This window comes from Scyliorhinus canicula, chromosome 21, assembly GCF_902713615.1.
Source record: "Scyliorhinus canicula chromosome 21, sScyCan1.1, whole genome shotgun sequence".
Classification (NCBI taxonomy): domain Eukaryota; kingdom Metazoa; phylum Chordata; class Chondrichthyes; order Carcharhiniformes; family Scyliorhinidae; genus Scyliorhinus; species Scyliorhinus canicula.
This window is the reverse complement of record NC_052166.1, coordinates 57,475,780-57,489,415: the sequence shown is the minus strand read 5'-3', so window position 1 is coordinate 57,489,415 and position 13,636 is coordinate 57,475,780. Positions and strand designations below refer to the sequence as shown.

Here is a 13,636-nt window from a genome sequence, read left to right as displayed (position 1 = left end):
TCACTGGGGTAAAATAATATTGAGGTACACTATTCTTTTTAGAAATATTTTTTTTTTCCCCCCAACAATACACATCACTAGGTATATAGTCCACCAAAAGACTTCCTCCACAGTTTTCTAATCCGGTATACAGGGGCATAAGCAAAGGCTCTTAATCCGGCTACACTACATGAAACTAAGTAGGGAAAGTAGGCACAAAACATCAATAAAAGCCAACATTTTTGGCATTGGCTATTTGTTCCACAGTGGAAAACACAAATAACATGCCAATAATCGATGGCAGGGAGGCTATGGCAGGTGAGGAGCTACAAAATTATCACTAAGGAGATATAGTGTTGGGCAAGCTAACGGGGCTAAAGGTAGGCAAGTCTCCTGGCATTGATGGAAGGCATCCCAGGGTACTAAAAGAGATGGCGAGGGAAATATCAAATGCGCTCGTGGTAATTTACCAAAATTCGCTGGTCTCTGGGGCAGTTCTGGCAAATTGGAAAATAACAAATGTTATACCACTGTTTACAAAAAGGAGGTAGACAAAATGTGGGTAACCATCGGCCGGTTAGCTTAACATCTGTAGAGGGGAAAATGCTTGAATCTATCATCAAGGGAGAAATAGTGGATTGGCGCAGTGGTCAGCACTGCTGCTTATGGCACTGAGGACCCAGGTTTGATCCCAGCCCTGGGTCACTGTGTGTGGCGTTTGCAAATTCTCCCCGTGTCCATGTGGGTTTCATCTCCACAACCCAAAGTTGTGGAGGTTACGTGGTTTGGCCATGCTAAATTGCCCCTAAATTGGAAAAAGAATAATTGGATACTCTAATTTTTTTTTAAAATAGCGAGACATCTGGATAGAAATTATCTCACTGGGCAGATGCAGCCTGGGTTCATGAAAGGCAGGTCATGTTTAATTAATTTACTTGAACTCATTGAAGACATTATGCGATGATGGAGAACTGGTGGATGTGGTGTATCTGGATTTCCAAAACGCATTCGACAAGGTGCCGCACGAAAGGTTGCTGCATAAGATAAAGGTGCCCGGCATTATGTGTAATGTATTAGCATGGATAGGGGAGTGGTTAACTAACAGAAAGCAAAGAGTGGGGTCAAATGGGTGTTTTGCTGATTGGTGATCAGTGGCTAGTGGTGTCCCTCAGGATCAGTGTCGGGACCACAACTGTTAACAATTTACATAGATGATTTGGAGTTGGGGACCAAGTGTAATGTGCCAAATTTCACAGATGACACTAAGGTGAGTGGTAGAGCAGTGTCCAGAGGACATAGAAAGTCTGAAGGATATAGATAGTTTGAGCGGGCAAGGGTCTGGCAGACGGAGTACAATGTTGGTAAATGTGAGGTCATCCATTTTCGTAGGAATAACAGCAGAATTGACTATTATTTAAATGGTAAAAAAATGCAGCATGCTGCTGTGCAGAAGAACCTGGGTGTTCTTGTGCATGAATGGCTAAAAGTTGGTTTGCAAGTGCAGCAGGTAATTAAGAAGGCAAATGGAATTTTGTCCTTCATTTCTGGAGGGATTAAGTTTAAAAACAGGAAGGTTATGTTGCAGCTGTATTGAGTGCTGATGAGGCCACACCTGGAGTATTGTGTACAGTTTTGGTCTCCTTACTTGAGAAAGGATGTACTGACACTGGAGGGGGTGCAGAGGAGATTCACTAGGTTGATTCTGGAGTTGAGAGGATTGGTTTATGAGAGACTGGAATTTAGAAGAATGAGGGGGATCTTCTAAAAAGATAAATTTATGAAGGGAATAGATACGATAGAAGCAGGGAGGTCGTTACCCCTGGCGGGTGAAACTAAAACTAGGAACATAGCCTCAAGATAAGGGGGAGCAGATTTAGGGACTTCTTCATCCAAAGGGTTGTGTGCCTGTGGAATTCCCTGCCCAGTGAAGCAGTTGAGGCTACCTCGTTGAATGTTTTTAAGGAAAAGATAGATTTTTGAACAGTAAAGGAATTAAGGGTTATGGTGAGCGGGTGGGTAAGTGAAGCTAAGTCTACAAAAAGATCAGCTATAATCTTGTTGAATGGCGGAGCAGACTCGAGGGGCCAGAAGGCCTACTCCTGCTCCTAGTTCTTACGTTCTGCCATCTCTAATTTCAAATTGAAACCAATGTACTAACGAAGTTTAAAGCCATGTTTGTGTTAACTTAATTTCAACATGAATTTATTACAAGCATAAAACTTGCTTAAGTCGGAATTCTAAGTTGATTTTCTGGTGCACTTTAATGAGGCTATTTAATCCTTAGCAAACCTTTACATTGAAAAATAGAACAATGTTTCAATAATGGTTTACATGATTTAATAGGATGTAACATTTACATGATTCTGAGGAATTCATGTTCCCAGACATTTAACAATAAACTTTATAATACTGACAGAATAATAAAATACATATCTCTTATACAAGACTGATACAGATCAATAATTGTCTCTTGTCTTCTTCGAAGACATTAAATCATTTGCAATTTCAGAAAATACATACAGAAATAGAATTAGAGCTTCTATAAAACAAAACAGTTTATAAACAGAATATTTACGATTTTTCAGCCAGTAGTACTATAGCTTGAATGAATATTCTGGCAACTGAAATCTTTGTACGGTCAACACATGCTACAGTTAAAAAGTACATGCTTCACTCAGTCCTCAGATTTTTAATCCATTCTGTTGATATCAAGTTACTATGCAAATTAAAAGTATTCATAAAAATGCTTCAGATGATGGGATAATTAACTGTTCCCTTACACATACATCTGGGTCAAAAAGGCAGTTAGCACTTTAAAAAAAATCTCAATAAAATTGACTTAAAGACTTGTTGGAAAGAAGGCACACAAATCCTCAACTTTTGAAAAGATACAAATCTAATCAGTCGAAATGAAATATATAAAATGGAGTGACTTTTATAAAGGCTTTTCTTTTAAGTACAGAAATATTGATAAGGCATTTTTGTGTAACCAGAAAGGATCATTTGTATTTGTTTTGTGATCTCATTGTGCTCTTTAACTTGTGGAAATACCCATGCCCATATGTTCTGGGCATGCCTGGCACTGGAGGAGTTCTGGAAGGGGGTGGCGAGGACGGTGTCGAGGGTGGTAGGATCCAGGGTCAAGCCAGGCTGGGGACTCGCGATTTTTGGGGTTGCGGTGGAGCCGGGAGTGCAGGAGGCGAGAGAGGCCAGTGTTTTGGCCTTTGCGTCCCTAGTAGCCCGGCGAAGGATCTTGCTACAGTGGAAGGATGCGAGACCCCCAAGCGTGGAGGCCTGGATCAATGACATGGCGGGTTTTATTAAGCTGGAGAAGGTCAAATTTGCCCTGAGAGGATCAGTACAAGGGTTCTTTAGGCGGTGGCAGCCTTTCCTCGACTTTCTGGCTCAACGATAGGGAACTAGGTCAGCAGCAGCAGCAACCCGGGGGGGGGGGGGGGGGGGGGGGGGGGGTGTTGACTATGTTTACTTAATTTAATTTATTTTCAAGTTCTCTTGTTGTTTACCGGGTTTGGGGGGGGGGGGGGGGTGGCTCGATATATGCGTTGTTACGGTCTTGGGGGTGTTAGGCTTATTATGTTGTTTTATTGTTGTTTGTTACTGTTTGTTGTTATACATTTTGTAAAAAATTTTCAATAAAAAATCTTTTTTTTAAAAACTTGTGGAAATAAAAAGAACATTTCAAAAATATAGCTAATAGCTAGCATCAATACAAAATTTCATTTTTAAAAAGGGGCGGGATTCTCCGGTCGCTGACGCCGGAGAATCCCTGTTTGCGCTGAAATTGGGGGCGGAGAGAAATAGAAGGCTAAAAAAGGAGAAAGGAGGTTTGTGTGGTGCATAAAATGTCAGCAAATACAATTTGTGACCAAAATGAGAATTTATAATGACGCCTTTTGGACATGACATCTTGATTTATGCGCTTACAAAAACACTTCTTTTCCCGTACATTTTTATTTTCACTTATGTCACCCTAATATCATTTTCCTTAGCTAATTTTTCTTTCTTGTCTTCACTAATAACATTCTATGTAATTTGTAAATTGAATTAAATATTGTCCATACTATTCATATCCAACCACCATAATTTACTTTTCCTTAATCTACAGGTTTAAACTTTCAAGTTTGATGAGATCTAATTACCTCTTGAAGTAATTTATCCTTTTAAGCCGCTGATGTATATGTTTCAGTTTTCCAAATTTTAAAACCTGATATCAGTGTGGTATGATGTTTTAATCAGTTCGATGCACTGAGCTCAATGTCAGTTCACAAAGAGCTTAGCAACATTAAATTAAAATACCTTAATTTTAGTGTTAAAGCAGCTCCTTGATTCAGTGGAGGTTAAACCATACGTCAATTCAATGGTATGATCCAATATAGACTGCTTGCATAGTTTCTTCTGAACACAATGATTGTGTATATATTTAATACTAATCTCAAATGGCAAAATACTTTTCTTTTATAAATATTTAGAAACTATTTAATTTGCTTGACTTAATAAACAGCTCCCTAATTGAGATAACAAACTGGAGAAATGCTTTTCAGCCTCCAGATGATAAACTGCCATTCATCTTATTAGATCAGTGCTTTTTTGGATACTGTTATAGGAGATGGACAGTTCATATGAATACAAGTGCATTGCTCATGATGCACTGGGAGCACTGAGGGAGATGGACAGGGTCAGATTGGAATTTTGGATGACACTGGGCAGGAAAAGGCTGCCAGTGAAAGGAGGTGTCAGATCAGCAGTAGGAGGTGAAAAAACAAATTTTAAATGGAGTGTCTCCCTCTGCACGAGATCCAAATGCTATTGGCATTGAAATATTGGTGCAAGTGTCTGTTCTAGGCACCTTACAAATTTGCAAAAGTCCTTTCCATAGATTACATGAAATTAAATGAAAATCGCTTATTGTCACAAGTAGGCTTCAAATGAAGTTACTGTGAAAAGCCTATAGTCACCACATTCCGGCGCCGTTCGGGGAGGCTGGTACGGGAATTGAACCGTGCTACTGGCCTTTCTTGGTCTGCTTTAAAAGCCAGCGATGGGATATGATGGTAGGTGCTGTCAGTGAGGTAAAATTGTCTTTGCATAGTCCCGGAGGGGATCTTGTAGGAATTAACTGGGTGAATCAGGAGGCATTTAGTTGTTCCAGATTTTCATTTATACTCACATGGAGGCTCTAATGGTTGACAACGTTTGCCTAGTCAGAGTTCTTCTACAACAACAACATACATTTGTATAGTACTTTGAATGTAGGAAAATGTATCTGGGCACTTCACAGCAGTGCAGTCAGACAGAAACTGACACCGAGCCAAAGGAGCAGATAGTAGAACAAATGGCAAAAAAAACTAGTCAAATATGTAGGCTTTAAGGTGTGCCTTAAAGGAGGAGAGTGGGGGAGATTTTCAGGGAGAATCCTAGAGATAAAAATCTGAACAGCAAAGAGCCTATAATGGGACAATGCAGAAAAAAGTCACGGGGGAGGAATGTAAACTTTGAGAGGGTTGTCATGCACAAAGAGATTGCAGAGACGAGGAGGAGTGAGACCATAAAGGAATTTGAACACAAGGCTGAAGATTTTAAAATCAAGGCATTGATTTTGACACTGGGAACCAATGAGAGTCAATGAGCACACAGGTTATTGGTGACTGGGTCTTGGGTTTTGCCTACATTAATTGTTCAATATCCTCTTCTTTTAAGAACTAATTTGAGCATAATTGCATTTTCTCCACTCTGGCACAGTATAATAACAAACACATGCATTTATATAGCACCTTTAACACAGTAGATTATGCCAAAGTACTACAATATTGGGGCCGGTGTAAAGTGCCCCCATCCCCCCCAAATGGTAATGATAATGGGAATAGATTGGGAATTAGGCTGAAATAGGGCTCAACTGAAAGATTGTCATTAGACACTGATGTTCCCTTTCATTGGCTGGCAGTAAATTCACACAAATGGTTTCTGGATTTATATTTAAATACCGGCAAACACAACACTTTGAACTGTGATCATTTTAATAATAATCTCCATGGGTGTAATATTCAGTTGGACTTTTGTTTTATGGCTCTTCAGAATTCAAAAACCTGTAAAGCTGGTTTACCTTTTTTAATTCCTTGCAACGTACCTAGTTTAGAGAACATTCATTCCTTCGCAAGCTAACTTTTTCCTTGTATAAACTTCATCGATCATAATCTTCAATTTAAAAAAAGAATGTTTCTACCAGTGATATTGCAATTTAATATATTCTGGGTTTACCATTTGTTAAATTATATCTTTTTAAAAATAAATTTAGAGTACCCAATTAATTTTTTCCAATTAAGGGGCAATTTTAGCGTGGCCAATCCACCTCACCTGCACATCTTTGGGTTGTGGGGGCGAAACCCACGCAAACACGGGGAGAATGTGCAAACTCCACACGGACAGTGACCCAGAGCCAGGATCGAACCTGGGACCTCGATGCCGTGAGGCACAGGGCTAACCCACTGAGCCACTGTGTTGCCTGTTAAATGATATCCTGATAAAATTATGATAACTATGAGAGTGTTTTCCCTCCAATAGTAGAAAATTATAATCAAATGGGACATGGGGCAAAGACGTAGGCCAGACCTGCACTCCTATTGATTACAGCTGCCTAAAATGACACAGGATTGTGGAATCATGAATGTCTTGGATGAGGGAAGTTGAATATTTCCAAGGTGGGAAGGCAAGTTGTGAGGATGACAGAGGGATATGGACAGGATAGGTGAGGAGGCAAAAACTTGGCAGATGGAATAGAAGTAATAAAATGTGAAGTTATGTACTTTGGTAGGAAGAATCAAGGGGCAGCAGGGTAGCATGGTGGTTAGCATAAATGCTTCACAGCTCCAGGGTCCCAGGTTCGATTCCCGGCTGGGTCACTGTCTGTGTGGAGTCTGCACGTCCTCCCCCTGTGTGCGTGGGTTTCCTCCGGGTGCTCCGGTTTCCTCCCACAGTCCAAAGATGTGCGGGTTAGGTGGATTGGCCATGCTAAATTGCCCGTAGTGTCCTAATAAAAGTAAGGTAATGGGGGGGTTGTTGGGTTACGGGTATAGGGTGGATACGTGGGTTTGAGTAGGGTGATCATGGCTCGGCACAACATTGAGGGCTGAAGGGCCTGTTCTGTGCTGTACTGTTCTATGAGCCGAATATTATTTAAATGGAGAAAGACTGCAGAAAGCTGCAGCACAGAGGGATTTGGGGGTCCTTGGGCATAGATCACAAAAAGCCAACATGAAACTTCAGCTGGTAATTAGGAAGGCAAATGGAATGTTGGCCTTTATTTCAACAGGATTAAGTATAAATATAGGGAAGTCCTGCTAAAATAAGGTATTAGTTAGACCATACCTGGAATATTGTGAACAGTTTTGGTCCCTTTAACTAAGGAAAGATATACTGACATGGGAGGCAGTCCAGGGAAGGTTCATTGGGTTGATCCCAGATATGGAGGGATTTTCATATGAAGAGAGGTTGAGTAGATTGGGTCTGTATTCATTGGAGTTTAGAAGCACGAGAGGTGACTTTATTGAGATATATAGGATTCTCAGGGGGCTTGACAGGGTAGCTGCTGAATGTTTCCTTTTGTGGGAGAGTCCAGGACCAGTGGACATAATCAAAGAGCAAGAGTAAGACAATAGAGATGGATAAATTTGTTCTCTCAAGAGGCAGTGAATCTGTGGAATTTTTTACTGCAGACGACTGCAGAGACTGGGCCATTAAATATATTCAAGGCTGTGAGAGACAGATTTTTAATCAGTAAGGAAATTAAGGGCTATGGGGACAACGCAGGAAAGTAGAATTGAAGATTATGCCAGATCAGCCATGAAATCATTGAATGGCGGAGCAGACTCTATGGGCCGAGTGGCCTACGTCTTACGGTCTTATGTCATAAATGTTTAATTTCTTGGTAAACATCATGCTTTAGCTGAAATTTAAAGGGACAAAATTGGTTATGGTTGCATCCATATAGGGGAGAATACCATCACTCATCAATGACAAAGCACATCCTTACAGTGTACATTATCACCAATAATCTCTCTTCTGAGCAAAACAGCAAAAAAACATTTTAAACTCATCACATCAAATAGTTAACAGTACTTAAATATTAAAAACACAAATACCTGAATATTCATGGCTTATTCTAGCCTTATGCTCAGACGATAGTAATAAATCAAGTCAGACTTTGACCCTTGTGATTTAAGATGTTACCTGAACATTCTGAATGGATTACTGTACTGAATTGTAGTCAGTGTCTGACATCATTATTCTCGAGATGGTAACTATTAGTTGGCAGTGCTGTTGTCGGAGTTGTTGATGGTACACTGTACAATAGTCCGCTTTTTGGATAACAGTTACTAGGTTTCCTTTGTAACTGTTAAATTGGTCATTTTAAAAGATGTTTTACCGTTGAATTCATTAGAGGTTACTCGGAGCATTTTGCAAAAAATATAACAAAGTATTTTAAGTCAGTGTTTTCGACAGCAGTCGGTAATGGCTATGCAACACTGCTGGTAGAACATGGGGTACTCTGGGTGCTACTAATACTGTGGTTGGTGCTGCTGTTTTGAGATGCAGGTGGATTAGTGGGAACAGGTGGTTTCTTTTCAGAAAGACCTAGAAATAGGAACAAACTAGTAAACAAAAGTTTACCGCGCAAGTATGTCATAAACATGTTTACACATTTTCTTCCAAAGTTGTCACTAATGTTAATTTAGCCAAACATACATAAACATAGATGGGATATACAAATGCTAACTAGTAAATTAAGTAGAAGCCAGGGTATATTTTGCACCTCAGTTTAGGCTTAAATATTTAACTGCTAGTGTAAACCTTAGCCAAATTCATAGTGAACTGATTATCCATAATTTGGTGGGGTCAGTTGATATGGATATTTTTGTAGCTACTTGGGAAGGTGGTGCCGTAGTACTATTGTCACTGGACTAGTAAAACAGAGACCCAGAGTATTGCTCTGGAGACCCAAGTTCAAATCCTGCCATCGCAGATTAAGAAGTTTAAATAAAAATCTGGAATTAAAAGTCTAATGATAATCATGAAACCATTGCTGATTTTTTAAATTCATTCACAGGACATGGATATCGCAGACTGTGCCAGTATTTGTTGCTCATCCTTAATTGCCCTTGAGGGGACATTTAAGAGTCAACCACATTGCTGTGGGTCTGGAGTCACATATAAACCAGACTAGGTAAGGATGGCAGTAGTGAACCAGATGTGTTTTTTTTTAACGACAATCTACAATGGTTTCATGGTCATCATTACAGTTTTAATTCCAGATTTTATTGAATTCAAATTTCACCATCTGCAGAGGTGGGATTTGAACCTTAGTCCTCAGAGCATTACTCTGGTTCTCTGCTTTACTAGTCCAGTGACAAAACCTCTATGCCACTGCCTCCCATAAAAACCCATTTGGTTCTGCCTCTGAACCGGCTTATTTGAAAATGGCTTAGGGACAGAACACTGCTGTCAAACCAGCTTACCAGCCAGCAGTGGAAAATTCCAGGCCCGCCCCCTTCAATCTTCAAAACTTTGGTTCATGGTTCTGCAAATCAAGTAGTGAGTGTGGCAAACTGATACTGAAAACTGTTGGCAACAGATGTGAAGTTACTACTCACCAGTGTGTGAATATATATACCACAGAGCTGCAATCAGCAATGCTCCAATGACAAATGCACCAAATGCAATTCCTAATGCAGCTGACATTTCCAATCCTTTGATCTCAGAGGGATCTAAAACAAGCAAATATAAAGGCTTAATTAGAATTAAGTTACAAAATTTAAACGACAGCAGTCTAAAAGAAAATATTCTAGTCTACTAAAGACCTAGCACAGGGCTAAATCGCTGGCTTTGAAAGCAGACCAAGGCAGGCCAGCAGCGTTCAATTCCCGTACCAGCCTCCCCGAACAGGCGCCGCCATGTGGTGTCTAGGGGCTTTTCACAGTAACTTCATTTGAAGCCTACTTCTGACAATAAGTGATTTTCATTCAGGGGCTGTTTAGCACTGGGCTAAATCGCTGGCTTTGAAAACAGACCAAGCAGGCCAACAGCACGGTTCGATTCCCGTAACAGCCTCCCCAAACAGGCGCTGGAATGTGGCAACTAGGGGCTTTTCACAGTAACTTAATTTGAAGTCTACTCGTGACAATAAGCGATTTTCATTTCATTTCATTTTTCAGATATACATCAGAATCAAAATATTGATTAGAAAGTGCATTAATAAAACAAGATTTAAGAATCTAGATATGCAGAAATACCCATATTAATGAGAAACAGTTTCCTTTAAAGTATAGGAATTTGTAGTTCAATTTAAGATTATTTCAGTATTGACATTTCAAACAAGGGCTATTTTGAAAGAAACATGTTGCATTTTCAAAAACCGTATTGAATAATTTTTGTACCCTTTTCTTTCTTTCACCAAGTCTTTTAAGTCACACACCAAGTCGTGCTCTTGAACAACAGTTACTAACGTACAGAATGATGTTTCTGTGGTCAGATACTAACTGAATATGGAATGCAAAATCATTGATTCATGATGGCCATGGGGTTGATAATGAAGCGCTCTGGTTCCCACATGGGTACCAAGTACAGCTCTGTACTCAAGGGGATTAGACCATCTGATGTTAACTATGCTGGTGCCTCCTTTCCATCCAAAAATTAATGAAGGCATTTATCTCCCCTTGGAAACATAGTGATTATCACCTCTTTGACATGTATGCACTGCACTGTTTGATATGGATGGTTTAGAAGGAGGCAGCAACACAACCTTATGCTAGAATAACCTTTATTTTTATGGGTGCAACCTTTCCAGATTTGATGCTGTGCTCAAGCTATTGTGCAACTGATAGCATAATTCTGTGGCAGACCCCCACTTTGGATCTTCATGTCAAGGTAAAGGTGCTAGTGTTAGCATAGTGCCAAAAATACTAATCACTAATCAAAGAACAGGGGAACTCTGCAGAACACTGTAGTCAGAATTGCTGTATCACATCTGTTCTCACATCTGTTTCAACCCAATGCTTAACATTCAACTGCTGAAATGAAAAACAAATTACAACTCTCCAAGTGAGGACCGAGAAAAGAACTTAAGCAATCAAATCATTTGAAATCTTTTATCAAAACTCTTATCTTCACCACTTTTCTTGATTAGAAATTTAAATATGCGGGAATTAAAATAGTTCCATGCATAATAAAATTCTTTATAATTACATATTCCATACTAATACACTTGATCCGAACTATAAAATATTTTTCTTTACTTTCAATATATTTATTCATGTTTTCTTCAGAGATCTCAGTGTCCCTATGATGTTTGTGAGTATAGTTGGTCCCTACATTCAGGCTTATGCCTGCCTTTCCTGATTATATGGAAGAGTTTTTAAAAAATAAACTTAAGAGTATCCAATTCGTTTTTTCTAATTAAGGTCATCTAATTATGTATTGATTCCAATTTAGTGTGGCCAATCCACTTGCCCTGCACATCTTTGGGTTGTGGGGGTGAAACTCATGCAAACATGGGGAGAATGTGCAAACTCCACATGGACAGTGACCCAGGGCCGGAATGGAACCTGGGACCTTGGCGCTGTGATGCAGCAGTGCTAACTATTGCACGCACCATGCTGCCCTCATGTATGTAAGAGTTGAATTAATTTTCTCAAACTTCCATTTCCTCCCTTATAATAGACTTTAATTTGTTGTCATAAACCAATGCATCCCACCGAAAGAGAAACTTTTCAATTCTGGTAGAAAAGCCTAGCAAAGTTACTAACCTTCTGGCCTGTAACTTGTGGAGTCTGGACCATAAGTTGTGGGATCTGGGGATTTGGGACAACCTAAAACATAAAAATAAAATAGTTTAACAACATATTTTAACAATCCTTTGCCCCAACTATGGCTTGCAAGCCTAAATGCAGTATAGGCAAATATTGTCATCATTACATTTTTGTTTTAATATTTAAAAATAAATTACTTACTCTGGAGATCTCAACAATACTGATATTTTCAGTTTGATTTTATAGGTCAAGTAAAAACTATTTGAAGTAATAACATAGTCTGAGCACTTTCGTCACCATATGTCGTTTGAATGAATATGAATCTTTCTTCTGTTAATCTGGTTAAAACTGTTATCAATTGCATCACAAAATAATTGCTTATGAGGAAAGCCATTCAAGTCCATCTTGGCTCTTCTGTCCAGGCTAATGCTAAAATGTCCACATTTCAGCAGAGAATTGCATCTTAAATAATTCTTGGACATTTGCCACCACTGCGGAATCCTGAAGTGTTCAATGTATTGATTATGTTTTGTATTAAGAAACACCACCTGACATCAGATTTAAAATTTGTAAAAGGCAAACTTTGAACTGTGTGGCTTACCCTACTCTTTCAGTTTAAAACAGTTTTTGGATTTTCCTTTTCCATGCTGTTTATGAACTTGTATACTTCTATAAGACCACCTCGCACACATCTCTTTTCTCCATTCTTTCCTCATAACTGAATTTAAAACTGGAGGTGATTCTCATTTTTTGCTTTACTTTGCACTGGCTCCTGGATTGAATATCTCCCTTGTGTCTCAATGAACAAAAGTGGGCAAAGTATTCATGATGTGAAGAGCACTGTTAGATTTTGACAGTATTTGAGTAATGCATCACTCAAATGACAATCAGCTTTTCTACTATCTACAGTTCCAGGTAAAGACATGGGTCCACCAGTAAATACTTCAAATGGACTCAAACTCTAGGTTCTGTTTGGTGTTGCTCTGATGCTACATAAAACTAGTGGTAAAGCTCGAGGCCATGGCATTCCTTCTTGATGGTACTTTGATAATCTCTCTTTCAAAGTTCGGTTCATGCGTTCCACTTGTCCTGAAGATTGTGGATGATAAGAACAATGTAGTTCCCACCAGATTTTCAATAATCTACAAAGTTCTTTGCAAACAGCACCTGTAAAATGGGTTCCATTATTCCAAATACTGTCAAGACCTAACAAATGCCACTAGTTCTGTTTCCTTACAGGTATCAGAAGTGAGAGGTGATCCTCCTGAAGGTAGACATGAACTCGTACCAGGGATTGAAGTCTATGTTAAGAAATTGCAGAAAGAACCGTTGGGTTCCAAGTGGTGGTGGTGGTTGGGGGGGGGGGGGGGGGGGGGGAGAGGAGGAGGAGGAGGAGACCTTATCAGGTGCTGCTTGTAACACCATCAGCTGTGAAAGTCTGGGGAAAAAAGATTTAGATCCACACTTCTCATGTTCAAAGAGCTCAATTTGGTTAAAATTAATTCCTATGAAATGTTTGTTATTATTTTGATTTTTACTTGTTCTTTTAGATCAACAGACCATGGCCAGCTCACAAGGAGATAAATGATAACACTTTTCTTTATATGTCAAAGGTATATGCTAAAGATTTTAATTTTTAAATGCTGGGTATGTATTGCAATTCCTACCCACTCAGGAGAAATATTCCCTTTTTGTCATCCCTTTTAATATTTCTGAAACAGCAGAATGGCATATTTTTCAATTATTACTCGTTCCCAAGTTCATGAGGGGGCCAAACATGTGGAAAAAATAAATTTCAAATCTACCTAAAAGGAGGGTTAAATTGTGGAGACCTGCAG

At 39.4% G+C, this 13,636-nt stretch overlaps 1 protein-coding gene across 2 annotated transcripts in view; it reads right to left on the bottom strand.

Annotated features, from left to right (window-relative positions):
• Positions 1–7,587: 7,587 nt before the first annotated feature.
• LOC119955643 (transforming growth factor beta receptor type 3-like) overlaps positions 7,588–13,636 on the bottom strand; it is a 142,838-nt gene continuing 136,789 nt past the window's right edge. For both annotated transcript variants that reach the window (XM_038782066.1, XM_038782065.1), the window contains exons 15-17: positions 11,796–11,858; positions 9,645–9,758; positions 7,588–8,628 (exon numbers count right to left, since the gene is read on the bottom strand). In XM_038782066.1, coding sequence (XP_038637994.1) covers positions 8,510–8,628; positions 9,645–9,758; positions 11,796–11,858 — 296 coding nt within the window. In that variant the 3' untranslated portion in view covers positions 7,588–8,509. The remainder of the gene's footprint in view (positions 8,629–9,644; positions 9,759–11,795; positions 11,859–13,636) is intronic.